The following is a 20,053-nucleotide window of genomic DNA, read 5'->3' on the forward strand; positions in this document are numbered from 1 at the left end:
CAGAGCCATGTTTTTCAGCTTTTACAACCACCCCTAACCACTTTGGGTATAGGCTGATGGGACAAATATCAGCCCTAAAAAGACGAACCTACATGTGGACATTCGTGGGAGGGGAAAAAGCTAGTATAAAAGGAGGAGGAAGCAGTCCAGAAAAAAGGGGAGGGGAACCAGGTCCAAGAACCGGAGCCACCCAGGCCGTGCCGAGGAGAAAGTCTTCTTGGATAAGCTCAGTTCACCTCTGTGCGATTGTTATGAATACCACGATTAACGACTGTCCATTCACCAAAGCCTAGCCTTTTAGCCCACTCTCTACAAATTTATTGTTTGGGCTTTTAACTTCGAACCCAATACCAATTTAGAATCGTTACAAATGGAGTCCTTACAATTTTGTTAACTGTTTATATGATAATGAATATTCATTACCATATAAACAGTTAACAAATGATTCATAGAAAAAGAACGAATATGAAGAAAAATGGATTACATGGAATAATGTGCTCAAAACTTATTGTCTTACTAATAACAAATGATTGGACGGCATATTTAGTAATTACTCACAGATATCATGAGTACACAAATAATCCAATGAGCCAATGAACAATGTCTTGGAAAAATACTTGAAACCAAATCAAAATCTTCTACATAATCTGTTCTAAAGTTGAAGAAACAAATAAAAACTAAAATAGGCATTATAAACACAATGAATCATGTGCCTCAACTGATATTTCAGTGTATTCAATAGAGAACAAACAAAAATTAAAATAGGCATTATAAACGTAAAGGACCATATATCTCAACTTGTATTTCGGTGTTTTCAATAGAAATGTCTATTTTAAAGTTTAAGAAATAAGCAAAAATGAAAATAAACATGATAAACGTAAAGAACTATGTACCTCTAACTTGTATTTCGATGCTTTCAACTCAAATCAAAATTACAGTTCTTAGAACCGTGCAGTTGAACCGTGGTTCGAACGGTTTCCTGTTTTTTTGACATAGACGGGTTCCTAAGCTTAGAGAACTGTGATGGTGGGAGGTTCACGGTTTTTCCGGTCGGACCGTATGTTCCGGTCCGGGTTTCAAAAACCATGATCAAAATTCCTGTCTCCTAACTATCAAATTCCCAAGAAATTATTCTAGCACATAGCGTTAGAGCAAAAAAAAAAATACTTACGAACCACCAGTGACACTCCCATTGAAGACCTCTATTGTGTCACCTTGCCCAACATGGTGCCACCGAAAGGACCTATCATCATCCATCACATTCTGCTTGTAAATGAAGAAATAACCCTCTTGTGGAAGACTAAACTGTAGCTTTTCTTGCAACTTCTGCAGCTCCTTCCTCAATTCCCCAACATTATCCGATGCATTCATCTCCACCGGAATCTTCTTCGTCCCACATTTCGGCAATACCAGCAGCTTCAATTTCTTCGACCCCAACAACGTCGTTGGCCCCAGCCCTGGCCCCGGTGACAGGGACGGGGACAATGCTGCCATTGCAGCCGGTGAAGCTGTTGTTGGCGAAGGCCTAAAACTGACATCAATATCCGAATTCTCCGAAATCTCACATTCACATAAAGACCTGTGGTCTTGTAACTCCGCACCACTCGAATGAATGATCAAACGGTTAACTGGGACAGCCTCCATTTCTTGAATCTTTTCCTTCAACTTTCCAACCGTGTCTGTTACCTCCATTTCTAGAGGAACATGCATTTTGTACGTGGGGATTTTCACGTTGAGCTGGATTTTCTTGGAGGGCGATGATGAGTTCTCAGGAGATTTGTCGGATTCCGAGGCGGCTATCATGAGTTGAATGTGCGAGTTTTGGAGGATTTCGGTGTGTTCAACGTTGAGGTCGTCTTTGAGGACATTGCCATTGAAGATTAAGGTTTGTTTGGACACGGGTATGCCTTGGTATTTTTTGACCTTCTCTTTGATCTCTAAGATAGTATCAAAGAAACCCACTTCAATAGAGAATGATCTTCCTCTTTGGGGCTCAAAAATCACATCCATTGTTGGATTAGAAAGAAAGAGAGATCATGAAATAAAGATAGGTATAGGTGGGTTTGTTTTGTGGATTTGTGAAAATGCAATGTAAATGTAGATAATGGAATTTGTTGTAATTGGAGTCTGTTACGGTTCTGTTACATGCAAATAGCTGAGGTAGTTAATTTGCTATATATATACAATAGATTTTAGCTCGTATAAATAGGGATTGTAGGTGGGTTTATGCTTTTAGCTCCTCATTTCTGTTGTGTACTTTCGTAACTATTCTCTGAGGAAATAATGCACAGAATTCTCATTCGATTTTCTCTCTTTTTCTGTTTCAGTAAAATCTTCGTGATAGTTAGTTTTGATTCCCCTTTCAGTAATAGTATCTGATATTGTCTCTAACTAAGAGCCGAGATGCATGCTGATTCTCATTTAATTCACATGCTGATTCATCTCATCTAATGGAGGCATTACACATACCTCATCACTCTAGGGACCTATGAGTTTCAGAAAAAAAAATTTAACATTCATTTTTGTTTTAGAATCAGAAAAATTGATAACTTGATGCAGTGCTAGATATATTATATATTGAGTGGCCACTTTGGTTTTGTATTTTTTGCGGAAAAAACACAATAGCATTTTGTAAACGCATATTTTAGTGCTTGATAAGTTTTCAAAATCGCACTTAATGAGCCCACCATTGTGATTTTACGCATTTTTGGGTTGCACCCTTCAAGCTACAATTGCAAAACACACTTGTAAAAACAAGTTTTCGAAATGCCCAAAAACATAAAGCTGAATTAAACTAATTTTGAATTGAGAGCTTGAAGCTATTAGTGAGGACACAAAGGCTACATTCACTACCATGGGCATGAAGGTATGCCAAGGCTGCAAAGACGTCGATTAATTTTTGCATAATTAGATAACTAGGGGTGATCAAGGGTCGATCAAGCTTATTAGGTACAGTGTCAACCTACGGATAGACTTGATCACAACAAGTTTGAAGAATTTAAAACTGCAATCGACCATGGTCATGGAAGTTATTAACCAACCCGGTAAAGCTTAAATTGTACAATACTCAAAATCTATGGATCGTCTCAATCAATAGCAATTGATGGTCCAATACAAAAATCAATAGATCGTCTTGAAATGCTACTGATCTTGTAGCATCTTGACGAGAGAGCTAGAGATTTGGGTGGCATCACCATGAGATGATGGAGATCCCAAGATCTCTGTTGAAACTCATACAAAGATCAAGCTGAACAAGAACGATGGCATGACAATAACGGGGAATGCATGGTATTGGGAAATGCTCTTTAGACAGATTAAGTTTGTTGAATTTCCGTATGGAGAAGTCGATATTCAACCTGATATGATTGGGTTTTGTTGATTTTAACTCATTGTTGACCAAAACAACTTTCGGAGCCGGCAGATTTTAGATTGGGTGGCTCCGAGTCAGACAAGTGCGGGTGTGGTTGATCAGCCATATGAGGAACAAGTAACTAGCCTTCCTAACTAGAAAAGCTCATCAAATCAAACATAATTTTCGTTCATGCTCATATGGTAAACCAAGCCCATCATTGTGGGTTCTTTGTCAGCAATACAACCACAACAAACAAACCAGTCACTTAATCCCCTTCTATCCTATTGTATTGGGCAATTTGACATTAGTTTTCCTGATAGTAGTGGACATATAAAAGAAATACCCTGGGAATTTTAAACCACACATAAGGACCTCTGCATTTTCTACAACAAAGCATCCACGTTTCTTTGACCACACCTTACTGAGAACTTAGACAAGACCTAAGTGTACACTGTTGAGATCACTTGTATTTTTTTAAAATAACTCTGACCAAGTTTTGCAGCTTACAAATCATGTTCTTCTATGCTCATATGGATCTATGCATCAAATCATGTTTTTAAAATATTCAAAAATATTCATCTAATACAGTGCAAAGGCATGCAACTAGACCACATTTAATATTCACAGTAAAGAAAATATGTGAAGAAAAATAAGAGCACCCAGTAATGAAGGAATTTTAGTATATATACATTAAGAATGTCAGGAATCTTGGAAAGTATAAAGCTGTACTTGTCGTGGCCAAACTTGACCATAAACATCTTTCTTGGTATATCGCCGATCCCAAGACCAGGGTACATCTGCAGAGGAAATAAAGTTAGATGAGACCCGCATAAGCACAGCAATGGCTGAGGGGCAGAGCATACCTTCAGAAGTATATGGTTGAGGAGGGAGCTCGTAAGGCACAGGTAATGGAATTACATCAGATGAAGAGTCCGCATTTCTGCTTCCTTGCCAAGTCAGAGTCACTAGTTTCGTTCTCCGTACTTCAGAATTTTCTAATGATCTGCATTTATCCTGAAACTCACAGAAATTTTCTTTTGGCTATGTTTCTTCTTTCAATAACCATCTAAATGTAATACGATATGTTTAAATATTCAGATGACTAAAAGACTCACAAGCCAGGATATAGCCATTACCTCCTTTATATCCCCATTACTTGTACAAGAAAATCCAGAACCATATCTTTCAAAAGAAGAAGGCAAAAATAGCACTCCCAGCTGAAAGTATCACACACAGGAAACCATAGAATTACAATGTCAACCCTTCAGTTGGAGCAAAGAGTAGGAAAAGATTCAATGATTTGTTATATAAACATTTTTTTAAAGCTTTGGCCCGAGGGGGAAGAGAAGATTTGAATTGGTGACTTCTACTTCATGAGGCGTGTTTTCTAGCCGATCATGCTATCCCATGGGATTATGAGTTGTAATATCAACATTAATTCAAAGATAAACAGATTGGGACAGGTGAGTTTTAAAATGAAGTTGTTCATATTCAGTACAAACTTTATATGTGTAGATCAAAACTAATATTTCAGATAGTGATATTATTGATATACATGCCTCATAAGAACGGATCATCAACTGAGAATTATTTTTCTGAAGAGCTCCCCAGGCAGCTTTGCTAAGATTTGATGAAGTCAACAATAACCAACTGTTGCAGAAAACTATAGGTTCACAGTTGATGCTCAAAATATAAAAACAGGCACAAAGATAGGCATAACATGAACTCTTACGCGAGTTTCTGACCATTATACCGGGTGAATGTCTTTATATGTGGCATTGCACGACTGAAACATTGAAAAGAATGATTATAAGTTAGTCATTAAAAATACTTCAAAGAAACAAAAAAAAATGGTGAGGGCTAATGTTTTCTAATACAAAGTAGGAACACTAAATACTACAAGTTGTTGTGTCAGATAATAGAACATATCTACGATAACAAAAATGAAAAAATGATTTTGTTTTTTGGTTATCATTTTAGTAAATGGGTATGAATAACATAATACAAGTTAGTACAGCAATTGACAAAAGTTTCATTCTACTAGACTTTCAATTAAAAAATACAACCTTAATTAGCATTTTGATGGTCTGAACTGTCTCTAGTGATGAGATATACATACCAGCGACCAGTGTGGCTTGCCTTCCACTTTGCCCAATACTTCTTCAAGAATTCTTTCTCCACGTTCTTTACCGGACTTGGAATGGCATTGCCAGCTGCATAACCCTGGGAAAGAAGGAAAGAACAAAATAAATAAATGAAACCACACTCAAAAGTATTAAAATGTAAGCAGTGGATAGATAGAATAATCTAATATGGATTGCATACTCTCAAATTGACATGAGAAACTTGAGGCTGCTTCATTTCTACTCGGCAGTTATTTCTTGAAATGAAATTGTCAACTCAAGTCAACTTGACTCGGTCTTTGTGAGTTCATTAATTGGTCTTCTTTACACATGATCAAATCATCTCAAGCGACTATTCCTCATCTTTTCATCAGTAAGAGTCACCCCCATCTTTAAATGAATTTCATCATTTCATATCATATCTTTTCTTCTATTTTTCACTTATCCATCTTAATATTCTCATTCTAGCTAATATTTCATTTCAAGGACATGTTGCTTCTTTGCTACTACATCTTTAAATTGTGGTCTGAAAAGTACGGTGTAGGTAAACCAATTCACTGTCGTTTTTGGGTAAATAACACAACTCGCAATATTTCTGAAGGGAGACGAATCACTCAAAAAAAAAAAAAAAATCAGAGTTTTTTGGCTTAAACGGGTTCATCACCTCACTCACATTTCTGTGTCAGCATCCTAGGATGGTTTTATAAGATTTTACTAAAACTTTAATGACCAGTTACTTTTATCTATGGTCAACCCTTACCTCCACTAAGGAAGTTGTTTTAACATTTTCAGAATTGATTTTCATAAAGGTGTCAAGTCTTTTAGCTATAAGCATGACACCTGCTACCTAAAAAGCTGAGTCAACCAAATGATCAACAATAGCCAATGTCCAAAACCTGGTAAAGTTTGAGAAAGACAACTATAATCTGGCAAGTATTTCGAGGTATGGTCAAAAGATCTGCCAGAAAGACCTACTCAGTAGTACCTCTAAAGAGCATCTGACATCTTCCACAGTGGGCCATATAATACGTGGTTGTCCAAGACCAAGAGGTGCTTTATCTTCTGAGAAGCCTGATGACATTGAATAAGTCAGCTCAGCCAGCCACTTCTCATCCAAAGAACCAAGGGAAGAGAACTGCAGTGACACAGTACAATCAGAAAAATTCCTCAAAAAATGGATGACATTCATAATGCTAAGCTTTTCAACTGTGAAAGATACATTCCAGAAACCAATCACCACTATTACTCCATAACATTGTTGAAAGATCCATTGCAAATATTATGCACGTAAAAGTTCAGCAGAAGAGGATAGAATGAAAATACCAGGTCCAGATAAAAACAGCATAATAAAGAGAGAAACCAAATGAAAGAAAACTTAGATAAACGGAATGATATATTATTTTATTTCTTCACCTACTAACAGAAAGCAATTAGCATTTACATCCACCATCAACTACCATTTGACCATCATACCAGTCAAAAAGATTTCTAACTATACCTGATAAGCAAGTGGGGAATTTTTAAAATCTTTATCAAAAGTACATTCCTGGAGAACAGTTCGTAGCTTCATATGACCCCACTTCTTCAAATTGGTACCAGTATGATATCCAGGGACAGAAGCAATCAATCTGACCTGAAAATTGTTCAAGTAGTTTCATATGTCCCCCATTTTATGGCATGCCACACACATATAGACACTATTCTAACATTATATCCTCCCAACAGAATTGAATGCCTTTTTAGAAAAGGAAAAAAACTGACAAACTAAGGGAAAGAAAAATAATACCGCTGCATCACTATAATCAAACTTCTTGAAGAAAGCTGGATTGATATTGAAGTTTCCAAGTGCTGGTAATTTAACAGAGAATTCAGGCCACTACAAACAGTCAACCAAAAGAAAAAAGCAAGGTTATTATGGTTAATCTAAATAGTGGCATATATAAAGAGTATAAAATTTGAAGCAACAAAAATCTCAATCAAGCACCATTTATCCACAATCTCTCACAGGTAAGCCTACATTCCGAATCCATGGGTTAGTAGGGGAAAAAAATAAAATTAAAAAAAGTAAAAGTGCTTAGCTAAGCAAGTTTTTGAAAGTGCACAAGCTGAGATCAGTAACAAGTACAATCCCCCAAAGCAAGAAATCAATGAAAGTTCAAGCAATCAGAAGAAAGCTTAACACTTCAAACGGTTCAGATATGTTAAAAAAAAAAATGCCCATGATGTAGGCATATAAAAAGGGGTTCATGGCATCACTTCCAGGGCAATATTATCTAATACAACTGGAGAAATATTACAACATTTGATCAAGAAAGCAAACACAGCCATTAGGACTACATCTTCCACATAACAGGCTTCATGTATTTTTACCTTCAAGGCACTGAGATAATCAATCAAGTCATTTTCAAATCCACATCTTTTGCTTGGACTATTTTGATCTTTCCAGGGGAAATCTTGCATCCACAAACCTTGGCTTTTGTTGTTCCAATCTACATATATTAAATTTGCTGTATGTACAATAATCCTCACTCCCCGAGGATATACAAGAAGCATGGCCTTCGAATGGTGTGTCCCAAATGAAATAGGTAAGGGGGGTTTATGCAGAATCCAATTTGCCGGCTTCTTTCTCTAAACAGTCAAAATTACTAATATTACTGTCCATGTCCCCAAATTAAACCTTCAATGTATAATAGAAATTGGCATTAATAGAACAAAGGAAAACCTTCATGTGATCCAATGTGCCATCACCTTCCCCATGAAGAACCAACACGTGAGGGGTTTTTGCAAGTGTTGGACATGCTACATAAAGAAAAGGAATCCAATAATAATAATAAGGCATCACTATATAAAGTTAAGAATGCATGCAAATCGCAAGCTGATGATTATAGGTCATGCCAACGATAAAAAAGGAACTATGCCCATAATGGCATAATGATTTAAAATACTGCACAAAGAACGGATGACAGTCGAAAATGCAATTAAAGCATCACATTAATTCAAAGAATCGAGGATCTAAAAGAAAAGATCATTCATAATATTGGCAATACATCCATTAAGACAATGTAACAAGCAGTGAGAAACCCAAAGAAGCAGAACAAATACTCATAAAAAATTCATAAACAGCAAGAGAAAGTAGCAGCAATCTTTGAACATAAAAATGCACTCATTTTTTCCATATTCAGCTTATATGAATTTATGCACTCAACAGGTTTTTGCTAGTCAAAGATGTTGAACCCATCCAGCTCATACAGAGAGGAATTTGGAACTAAACCAAGGGTGAGAACCAAAGTGAATAGAACTCACCTGGTAACAACCAATCGATGTCTACCATATAATTTGAAAGGATTGCAATGAGAACATCCCCCTACCAAAAATACAAGCAATTAAATGATTAAAACAAAGAAAAATAAGCAATTTAACAATCAGCTACTCCGTGGCTCCATTTCTCCTACACTCCATATAATGAATATCCTAATCTTATACACAATCTATTATGTCTTTTAAAGTGTTACAAGTAAGTGAGTAACATCAATCTCAACAGACAATAATAACATTAAACATAATAAAGTTTACAGAATAAATCAGGGCAAGAATGCATCATTAAAATTTACAGTGCTAATACCTGAATCACATCCCCAATAGAAACACAAGAGGTATTCGACCAAGCTGGCAGCTCTCTCACTCGCAAAAGTCGAAATGTCCAAGGTAACTTGTCATTAGAAACACGAAAATCACGGATAGCCTCCTCCCTACTCTCTCCCTTAGAATTGTACTTCCCATAATTTTCAACCTCCACGCCACTCCCTTGTCCTAAGCTTTTCTTTTTCACCTCATCCTATACAAATCAGATTAAACAGTAAAATGAAGCAAGAACTTTCCCATAACAGAGTTCAACCTGTTAACCAATTTTTTCTTAGCATACAAAGCAAATGAATACCAAAGCATGAACTAAATGCATGTATCAAACAAAACAAATGTTAGAATATCAATATATGTCAGGCTATTACCATAAATAATGTAGACCATGATTTACAGTAGTTTTGTAAAACCATGGGCTACCATGGTTTTAGGATTACCATACTAAGCCTATTGTACATTAACAACTAATTCTTAGTCGCAAAGTTTTTGGGGTTGGCTATAGATACTCAACATATTAGTCAGGATCGGCCATATGTATTCTTTTCCATCATTTTATTCTATCCAAAATCATACTCTTTGTTACTTCCTTAATTGACATGTCCATTTTTATTACTTTTACTACTGTTATTTGTAGTCTTCCTCTTCCTTTTTTTTCTTTTTTTTCGATCCCTCAACTTGAAGCAACTCATTTTTTCGCACTAGTGCATTAATCGCTCTCCATGGAACATGAAGAAACCATCTCAAGTGACTCTCCTCATCTTTTCATCAATAGGGGCCACCCCTATCTTTAAGGGAATTTCCTCATTTTTAAACTTATCTTTTTGTATATTTCCACTTATTCATCTCAACATTCTCATTTGATCTACACTCATTTTATGAATATGTTAATTCTTAACGGTTCAACATTCACTAACAGAGAGCATAGTTGGTCTAATAACAATATTATAAAATTTTCCCTTTAAATTAATAGGTATTATAAGTAAACACAATACTCCTGATACACTTCTCAACTCCATCCATCATTCTCTCGTTTTATGATTCAAATCCTATTTAATCTCCCCATCTCTATGAATTATTGATTCAAGATATCAAAAGCTTTCGCTCTTTGGTACCTCTTGTCCATTGAGTTTTATAGCCACTTCATCTTTTTTTTTACTTTTACTAAACTAACATTTTATGTACTCAATTTTGGTCCTACTTAATAAAAAAAACCTTTAGATTCTAGAGTATTTGGCATTATATCATTTGGAATACTAAGACTATTGTATTCCCATTCATATGACATATCCTTCATTGGGTTCATTGTAACACACAATTCAACATAGTATTGGGCTTTCCATGGTAGACTAATTCTCTTGCTTCAGCTCTGTCTACATCATTTCATTTTTTTTCCTCTTTCTATTTTAAAGACAAAATTTTTAAACAGAAAAAACAAATTTAACGACACCCACCTGTGACTTTGTTGTCAAAGCTACATTGTCAAATGTTTGACGCGACCTCTTTAAACTTGGTTCCTCTCCTTTGTCACCAGCCCATGTCACATACTTGAAAAAATGATGCCCAGGAATAAGCTCCACAACATCACCATCAACAATGGTAGTGCTGTCTTGAGAATACAGCTTCTTTCTCTTATTCCCAGAATTAACCACAATGGGATTCGAACCCTCCTACAAAATAAACCCACACAATGCATGAATCATAAGTTTTTGGAGATGGGTTTTTAGGGGTTAGTTAGTTAGTTAGTCAGCAAGTTAGTTAATTAGTTAGTTAGTTAGTTACCACAAACAAATTGGCAGAAGCGGTGGTGGAAACGGTTACAGTGAGGTGCTTGCGGCTGAGCCTCTTGTCTGAAATGGGAACATTGTGGCGGCCAATGACATTTGGGCCTTTGGAGAGAGAGAGCTTTGGGATTGAAGTGTCTTCTTGGTCTAGATTTTGAGTTAGCGGAACCAAATATCCAATCTATAAAACAAGAATATAAATAAAAAGGAAATGTTGAATGAGATAGATAGATAGATAGATAGATAATATGGTATTAGTTGTTGAAATTGAAAGAAGAAAAGAGAAGGACCTGAGATTGAGGCATTGATGACGACGATGATGATGATGATTTGGTTACATGAGAGCGAGCAAAGACAATGGAACAAGAAAGGGTTTTGGAAATTGGAATAGTGTTAAGACTGAGTAGAGAATTTCAAGAATCCAGGAAGGAGCAGATGACTCTGCACATAATAAGACTTACTCCACTATACGCACCGTTTTCATGATTTCTTTTCTTCTCTTTTTCTTTTTCCTTATTTTATTTTATTTTTATTTTTGATAACCACCAATTTTATAACAGCAAAAATGGCTTTTAAGCCTAACAGCAAGTTTAACAAGAGTGTGGGCTTCAAAATTAAGATTTTTTCTAATCCAACTAAACTTGCCTTGGAAAAAAATTTGCTTAATTCAAGAAAATTACAAATAATAGTACTAATAAACAATGGACTAGTTCACCACTGTCAATCCAGACTTTAACATCACCTTCTATGACAGCATTAATCCAATTCTCCCTAACAATAAGTTGTAAAGCCCAAAGAAAGGCAAGTGCTTATGCTTAGATTTTTGAACACTTCACTAAAACCGTCTCTTGCCACGGCAACTTTTGGTTGTGTATTGTGTTTTCAATACGTACAACGTATTGCCAATTTCCAATCTCATCCTCGCATTTTTTATATGTTTGGTACGATTAAAAATGCAAGTTAATATAAATTAGACCCTCTTTTTCTTCACAAACCAACAGTAGAAATTTTTTTTTCTAAGAATTTGTTCAGATCAATTGCTTTCTCACTTAATTTATCGCGCAGTAGGATTGATGGCTCCCTGATAAACCAAAATTGAGATACAACAAAAGTGTAGTTAAAACCTTAAAAGGTAACGAAATCCCAGTTTAAATCTTCCCAACCCAAAATTGAGATACAACACAAGTGCGGTTAAAAGGTGTAACAAAATCCAGGTTCAAATTTCCCCACCCCAATTATCAATATATCCAAAAATAGAATAAGGCACCACCATAATAAAAGCTGGAAGGAAATCCGGAATGCAGAATGCCAATTTTGAGATCAATACAATGTCGCTTTATTTTAGCCAGTACAATAAATTTAGACGTTCCTGTCAAAATAAATAAATGGTTTTCGAGTTCTACAAACTGCTGATGGGTCTCCTCTCTTCCTTCTAAAATTACTTGAGAAATTATTAGTTTGGGGGGTCATAGATATAAAAAACAAAAACAACAGCAAAAACCAAAAAAGTCCCTAAGGCCTCCGAGATAAGACCAGTCTGAAAAACTCTACTTCAAGGCCTATAGTATTGACCCACAAACCAATCATATAAGCTCACCTCTAGAGTCTAGACTTCGTATTTCAAGGCATACACACGTTGCTAATTTGGTGGTTTGCAACAATGATCCTACTCTTGCCATTTTCCTATAAACCAACCCACGGTTCTCATATCTTAGTACAGTTGTGGATGATTTTGTATAGGTTTTACTTCTATCAAAATTGTGTCATGAGTATCATATAAGGCCTCAAAATCTTTCATCGTCTGCGCTTTGATTCTTTCCGCATCTCAGACATGTAGCTCTCCAAGTTGGGCTTCTCCCATAAACGTCTATGAACAAGATCTTCCTTTGTGGCATCATCTAATAAATACACCAAGTATTAATTAGTAGTACACTTTTAACAAGATCAAATAATAATAATAATAATACTCTTTTTTAACTTATGAGGAACCTCTAGACCACACAAGTGCAGGAGTTTTAGCATGCATAAGTCTGGAAATTCCAACTCTTAACCATTTCCATAAATAGAATGCAAAGGTTTTGATTAGTTTAGCAACCTTCCAAAAGCTGTGTGGCCAAAAGCTCAGTGTGTATGGTCAAAGGAAAACAAATGATAGATGGTATAGAAGTTTGATAAATTCATCTAATTGTATAATATAACCATGAGATCTTGTAATTGAGTTTTTAGTCCTATGCCCAGCAAAGAATGTAATGCATTATATGATCTAAAAATCAAGCTCCACCATCTAACCCAACAATATTCACCCGATCCATTATAAGGTTAAATGAATTAAATTCAACTTACCAACAGTTTTCCACGCATCAAGAGAAGCTCCAAGGGATCTTTGTGTCAGGTAGGAGGCATCTTCCCAAGAATATGGAGCTTTCTTCACCTTGTATCTCCAGAACCAACAACCTGACCATAATAATAGCTGGATTGGATAATAAAAAAAAAGTAGTCATCAGTATTCATGTTCCGTAACTCTTAGGCTAAGATCAGCATCAAGTCAAATACTAATTGCAGAAACACCACAAGAGAAATAGATCAACAAGAAAATATAGCCATCATCATTATGCTTGAATAATACACAATCAGAGTTGCTGATATTTTTGAATGACAACATTGGCACAACCTTTCCAATAGTGTAAGGTAGAAGTACAAAACGGACACCAACAAGCTCCCAGACCGAGGGCATTTCAGCTCCTTTTATCTGCAGATCAAGTTCTTTACTGAAATCTTCTTCCAATTTCCTGCTATAAGAACAAAACTCACCTTGTTTTAACCATAGTTTGAAAATTATAGAATGGAAAGCCCAATAATAGGGATTAGCCAAAAAAGTAATTCTAAAAAAGGAGCATGGGAGAGTTTGAAAGGATAAAGTGTCCACATTGATGGACAATTGTCAATACAAGAAAATGACATCTATGGAATCATATATGACAGACAAAAAGCTTTTAAAATAAGTTCATACTTGCTCATCTGCTTGTTACTCTTCTTCTTATTTGTTGTTCCTCCACTGCGTTCAAGTTCCAAGGCTCGTAATTTATTTTTGTAAGCAGGCGTCTTCTTGACCATTTCAATAGCCTAGAACAAGAACTAGAAGAGTTATGTACTAGAATATCAGAGGACTACTCTGAGCCTTTTCTATGAGATATTATTAAATATGAAAAAACATTGGAGAAATCCAAGCAAATATCCTGCAGTATAGGAAATGTTCTTATTCTACAGGCTTAAAATAAATAAATAATAAATAAATAAATAAAATAAAAAGATTCTAGTCCAAATGGTGACCATCACCACTGCTAGCAGTATAGTTCAGTACAGACAAGAAAAAAAGCTTTTGTAGAACTCTAGACAAGTAACATCATCCTTGTATTACAATGTAATGATGTATTAACTTCAGATTAGTTCAAGTTTTGTTAGCAATACTAGCCTATCAACATTCATCAAACCCATCAAACAATCTCACATTAAGATGCATATGATATAATGTTTCAATACTTTCGTTTTGATAAGTAGTATAATGTTTTAATACTTGATATATCACAGTACCTGATTATACCTTGTCCACTGGTTGAGATACTGAAATGCTGAGAGAACTAGAAGAAGGCCAATAAGGACAGCACGAGTATCCTAGCAAGTGGATGCATAAACCAATTTGAGGATAATTTGAATGAATTGTAAACCTTAATCTCTCTTAAACCAGGCAGAACACTCAGATACCAAAAGAATAAATAAAGAAAGTACTCACTGTTTTGTGACCATAGTATGCCTGATAGTAACGAGCTGTATTGTAAAATACCTGAAAATAAAAAACGATGACAGTTATAGTTTTTTACATAAATATGTAAACTTCAATAATTCTAATATTCTAATTGTGGGAAACTCGAACTGTTCATCCACACTACAAGTTGAGAGGAAGATCGATGCTTATACAGTGGACATCTTTGATAACCAGAAAACAATTTGTACCATAAATAGTCTTTGACAAACCAAAGTGACTTACTACAAAAGTCTACACAAAATTGTAAACCAACAGACAACACATTGTGTCAGTTCCTTGACTAATTGTAAGACGACCATTGCATCACACAGATTTTCAATTAACTCATAGAGAAAGAGAGACATGTTAATTAGGGAGAAGTTCTAATGCTAAATTAAGTATGCCAACTCCCTTGCACTTCAGCAATTTTTAAGGCTCATCTAGCAGCCATTTATAAGATTATACCTTAAGTACCATTGACCTCCATGGACAGAGTATGATCACACTAAGCTACAGACTATATATATGACTAAGTAAATCAACCCCTATGCTGAAAGTCTATATACGACCTATCCCCAATGTTGCAGGAATAATTCAATTGATTTCTCAGGCTTTATTATTCATAGCTCCGTTCACAATCCAATTCACAAAATGACCTAGCACCTGGAGCAGAACCACTTATAAATGGGTTCCAATACTAGAAAATTACCACTAAATTTTCCTATAATTTTCAAAAGATGTATGGTTGAGCCCCCCCAAACTTCTCAAATTTTAGCTTTTTACCCCTAAATTTACATAAACTTTTCAAAAGAAATATGGTTAGCCCTCCAAATTCTTCATATTTTTTGTATGACACCATTAAATTGGTTCAATTTTATATTTGTTATCATTTTGGTCCCCAATTCATAAAATTCTAGTTCCGCCCCTGCCTAGCACACAGTTGTTCCCAAGTATTCAACAATAATGCCTACCAAAACATGCAATTCTATTGCTAAGTTGCGTACTAAGAGAATGCAATCTGCACCAATGCACCTAATTCTACTGATCTTCCAGAGTTATTATTCATAAGAACCAAGCATGCAATTCTACATCCCAATTCACAAAACAACCTCGCACCCAATTCATTCCTAAGGCGAATTTCACAACTTCCTAAGGAGACAAGTTGTGATTAATGCAACATCGCTTTCACTAACACAACCTTGCCATGGATACCACTTTTATTGTATACCAAATGCTAACAACATTATGGTCTATTTCAGCATTACAAAACTAAGTAAATTTCCATTTTTTTTTAATGTATTACCTCCTCAGGATGTTCAATTGCATAATCGTATTGGGCTCGCGTATCCTCGTCCTTCAAAATCTACAACAGTGAATCCAAAAAACAAGTTTCAGCATTTACAATCTAGATTACAAATTCAAAGAGCAATCAACAAATAATCCAAGATCCAAAATTACCTCATATGCATTGGCAATTTTCACAAACAGCTTCTTCGATTCCGGATCGGGGTTCTTATCCGGGTGACTGAATTTTAAACCACAAAAATATATAAATTTTTTTTAACAAAAATTAAAATTTTACAGAATGAAATTAATGGAAACTCACTGTTTGAGTGATAGCTTATAGTAAGCTTTCTTGATTTCCGAAGCATTAGCACTCTGCGTAACCCTACATACAGGCGAAGATTAGGTTAGTAAGGAAGTAAAATCGAGAAAATGGGAGGGGTAAATTGGGAAACAGAGAGGAGAATTTTTGCAGTTGGAGCTCTGACCCGAGGAGATCATAGCAATCGTCTTCGTCGCAGTAGATCGCAGTCGATGGAGAAATGAGAAGAGAAAACAGAATCACGGCTGAAACCACCGCGCACCACCGGATCGCTGCCGCCATTGCTTTTTTCTTTTTTTCTTTTTCTTTTTTTGGGTTCGGAAGCAGAGACTCTATGGAGTCGAATGCTTCCGTTATATTAGACTTTGGAAAGTTTGGACAATCTAATTTAAAACGAAATATTCTGCTTACCACGTGCAAGACCCTTAGATTTTGGATTAAATAAAATAAATAAGCAAATACTATATAAAAGGGCATTTCGGTAATCTTCCCTTAGCTCCATGAGCAGAAAAAATTATGGATAAAATTTAGCTACAAAATTAATTGTAGTTTTAGACGACAAACTCACTCAATATCTTTTTATTGGAGATGAATTTTGACAAATTCACCATTGGATTATATTTTCTTTTTATATCTTCCATGTTTGCAAAATTTCAAGAAAATTAAAGATTAATAGCTATGTCATCAATAAATTTTTAAATTGTAAGTTTTTGTAATTTAAAATTATGCATGAAATATAAGATTATAGATTATATAGTAAATAATATTCGATTGACACAAAAATTGACATGTGTATTAAGAGCATAAAGAACATGTAATTCAACGGTTAGATTTTCAAAATATGCAATAATATTTATTTTATTGAGTGAGTTTATAGTCTAAGGTTACAACCAATATTGTAGCTAAACTTTGTCCAAAAATTATTAGCTCCATTGGAGGACTGTAGAGACTAGAGATGGTCTTCACTGGTCTTCCTAACTAATAAAACATTGTTATTCATGTAAATGTGACATCACTTTGATGAATTTTTTTTTTTTTTTTTTTTGCTAATTAGGAAGTTAACTCACACATTTGCATAAGTGACGTGATTTTATTAATTGAGAAGACCACCTCAACAGTCCTCTATGTTGACCTAATAATTTCTCTCATGGGTATGGATGGTCTTTTGTGAGGCTCATATGTCAGTGAGAGGAGGAAGCATCATTCTCCATGCTCCAAGAGTACCTAAGAATTACTCAAGTGAGAAAGGTCTCATATGAAAATTTCTATCATGAGTAGCCTTGCAAATATGCTTGGAATTTTTAATTCTCTCAAAAAAAAATTTGAAGACAATCAAGCTAAATGTATTGTTGTATTTTGATATTTTTAATTCTCTTAAAATAGATGTATATGACTTTATTTTTGGAAAACAAAATATTTTGTTAAAAAGATTTACTTATATATTTTTATAACCTTAAGACTTAAATGCACCTAAAATTAATGACTTTTATATCACAAAATATCAATATTAAAGGAAAATAAATGAGGCAACAATAAATGAAAAGTAAAATTTGGAGTTACACGAAAACTCTCATCACCTGTTGAATATTTTTTTTCTTTTTTCCTCACTTATCAAGTTTTTGAACATCCTGCAAATGGGGTTGGGAACTTTTTTCTTTTGGGGGGGAACTTGTACAAACCTATGAGCCCATCCAAAACACTAACTTTTTTTTTTGCTGAATGAGCCCATGCAAAACACAGTGTACATGGGCCTAAAAACACACATGAAACTCCCTCATAAGTCATATGACATTATATCTATTGAATAAGTTGTGTTTTTTTGGCCATTGCTAATTTCACCAAGAAAAAAATGCCAACTTGATCTCAATTCTCAACTGTTGCTTTTTTTGTGACCACGCACATTTAGCAAGTCCAGTAGGCATCATTCCCTTTATAGACAAACCAAAACAAATCAGGTCAACTAGATTACCTCAATTTCTATAGGACAAATAAATCTGTTGAATCTATCAAAAAGCTACTACTACCAGCTACGGCTACCACCTACAAAAGAACCTTAAAATTAACTGCAACCCACTGCACAACACCTAAAAATCGTCTCTCACAAGCCAATCATTCTCACAAGTTACCTTCTTTGAATTTTGGGACATAAAAGGGCATAGGGCAAAGCAAAGAGGGGGAGAAAGGAAACACATCCTGCTTGGAGAATGATCTGGTCAACTAAAAAACTCAACACACCCACTTCACTTAGAGAGAGATGGGTCCATTTGGTAAGAGATTTCTAGTAACGTTGTTTAAATTTTGTGGAAATACATGTGAGTAAAAAAACAGGTGGAAATACGTGTTGTAATGTACCAAACCGGGCCTTAAACACACATTTTCTCTAATTTAGCATATTCTAAAGTGACACCAAAGTGATTTTCACTCAGCAACACTCTCCAAGTGCCCTTTCTCTCCTTCTCTCACCAATCTCTTGTCATCTCCCTTATTTCACTTATTATCCCACAACAAGCAATTTGGTGTTTATTATCTTCATTGTATTTTCCCACTTGTTATCATAAAACGTGACAGGGGGGCTAAGATTTGTTCATAGTTGCCAATTGACACGAGGCTTGACTTATTGCACAAGCCTCATAACTGTTTTGGCTAATAGAGAAATATGGGACACTTGCAACAAAGATAAGTTTATTTTTATCTTATTCTCTTTGTATCTTTTTCCTTTTACTAGTTGCAAACCTGCTCAATGCAGATAAAAAAATTGATAATTTGTTTATTTGTTAAGAGAAAAATAAAAATAGTAGATGAGACTTATAAATGTTAGAATCAAACCCTTCTTAAAATGATGTGATTACTTTCTAATAAAGTATAGTTTTTTTAATGAAAAATATATTAGATTTTCTAAAATAAGTTTTTTCAAGGAAACATAATACATTTTACATTCAATTATTCTGTAAGACAAGATTTTTGTAAATAATGTAATGTATAGTTGAAATTTGTTTCTAGTACTCTTTACAAATAGTTCATTCTCTATATGTCTTAAATAACCTAAAGAGAAAGCAAATATATAAGTAAATTCATCACTTATATTAGAAGAAAAAAATCAAGACTTTAATAACATAAGAAAAGTTAATTTTACCAATAACCTATCAACATTACGTAAGCTAAGAATATGATATAATTGTCAATGAAACTACTCCTCTTTGTACACAAACTTCTCATCCCAAAGCATCACTGAATTGGTTCAAATGGATCAAATAAGACTGAAGTGAACCTAAATGGACTAAAATGGGTTGAAATGGACCGATTGGACCGAATGGGACCAAAATGGACCAAATGGACTAAAATAGACCAAAATGCTATGCTAATGAAGCTCAATAGAAATGTAACAACAATTAATGGCATGCTTCAGCTTTTAGATATATATTATGTAGATATATCATTTCACATCTCCGTATGATGTTGCTTAATACATTTATTGGCATGGATCTAATATTGAATATATTAACTTGAACATTGACAAATATATATTCATTTAATCTTGTTACATATATTTGCTTTGCCTTACTAAACATATTTCTTTATCTCAATTTCTATGTTGTATAGGCACAATCATTAGAACATGAAAAACAATCTTTTTCTTTTTGAAGTTTATGCCTCCGTCACTTATTACTCTGTCTTTTTTCTAGGATGGAACACAATAGTAGCACCCAATGGGCAACCTATTGGAGTGAATATCATATTTCACTACTCGAA

At 34.8% G+C, this 20,053-nt stretch overlaps 3 protein-coding genes across 3 annotated transcripts; all 3 read right to left on the reverse strand.

The window, feature by feature from the left end:
* Positions 1-1,108: 1,108 nt before the first annotated feature.
* Positions 1,109-2,217, reverse strand: LOC115972786 (ubiquitin-like protein-NEDD8-like protein RUB3). Its single transcript, XM_031093038.1, has one exon. It carries the CDS (start codon positions 2,008-2,010, stop codon positions 1,168-1,170), a length of 843 nt encoding a protein of 280 aa, XP_030948898.1. The 5' UTR covers positions 2,011-2,217; the 3' UTR covers positions 1,109-1,167.
* Positions 2,218-3,854: 1,637 nt separating this feature from the next.
* LOC115972784 (tyrosyl-DNA phosphodiesterase 1-like) lies at positions 3,855-11,310 on the reverse strand. The gene is made up of 16 exons (XM_031093036.1): positions 11,186-11,310; positions 10,894-11,076; positions 10,566-10,781; positions 9,098-9,310; positions 8,779-8,839; positions 8,198-8,274; positions 7,846-8,103; positions 7,262-7,351; positions 6,974-7,108; positions 6,461-6,610; positions 5,472-5,575; positions 5,085-5,138; positions 4,912-5,002; positions 4,489-4,569; positions 4,216-4,366; positions 3,855-4,149 (listed from the first exon to the last, which is right to left on the reverse strand). Exons 1-16 carry the CDS (start codon positions 11,198-11,200, stop codon positions 4,052-4,054), a joined length of 1,977 nt encoding a protein of 658 aa, XP_030948896.1. The 5' UTR covers positions 11,201-11,310; the 3' UTR covers positions 3,855-4,051.
* An 873-nt stretch (positions 11,311-12,183) lies between these two features.
* LOC115972785 (chaperone protein dnaJ 50-like) lies at positions 12,184-16,678 on the reverse strand. The gene is made up of 10 exons (XM_031093037.1): positions 16,470-16,678; positions 16,304-16,366; positions 16,156-16,222; positions 16,001-16,060; positions 14,686-14,736; positions 14,487-14,567; positions 13,906-14,018; positions 13,567-13,684; positions 13,239-13,365; positions 12,184-12,793 (listed from the first exon to the last, which is right to left on the reverse strand). Exons 1-10 carry the CDS (start codon positions 16,583-16,585, stop codon positions 12,690-12,692), a joined length of 900 nt encoding a protein of 299 aa, XP_030948897.1. The 5' UTR covers positions 16,586-16,678; the 3' UTR covers positions 12,184-12,689.
* Positions 16,679-20,053: the final 3,375 nt, after the last annotated feature.

Source organism: Quercus lobata, unplaced genomic scaffold (genome assembly GCF_001633185.2).
Source record: "Quercus lobata isolate SW786 unplaced genomic scaffold, ValleyOak3.0 Primary Assembly Scq3eQI_73, whole genome shotgun sequence".
In the NCBI taxonomy this organism is placed as follows: Eukaryota; Viridiplantae; Streptophyta; class Magnoliopsida; order Fagales; family Fagaceae; genus Quercus; species Quercus lobata.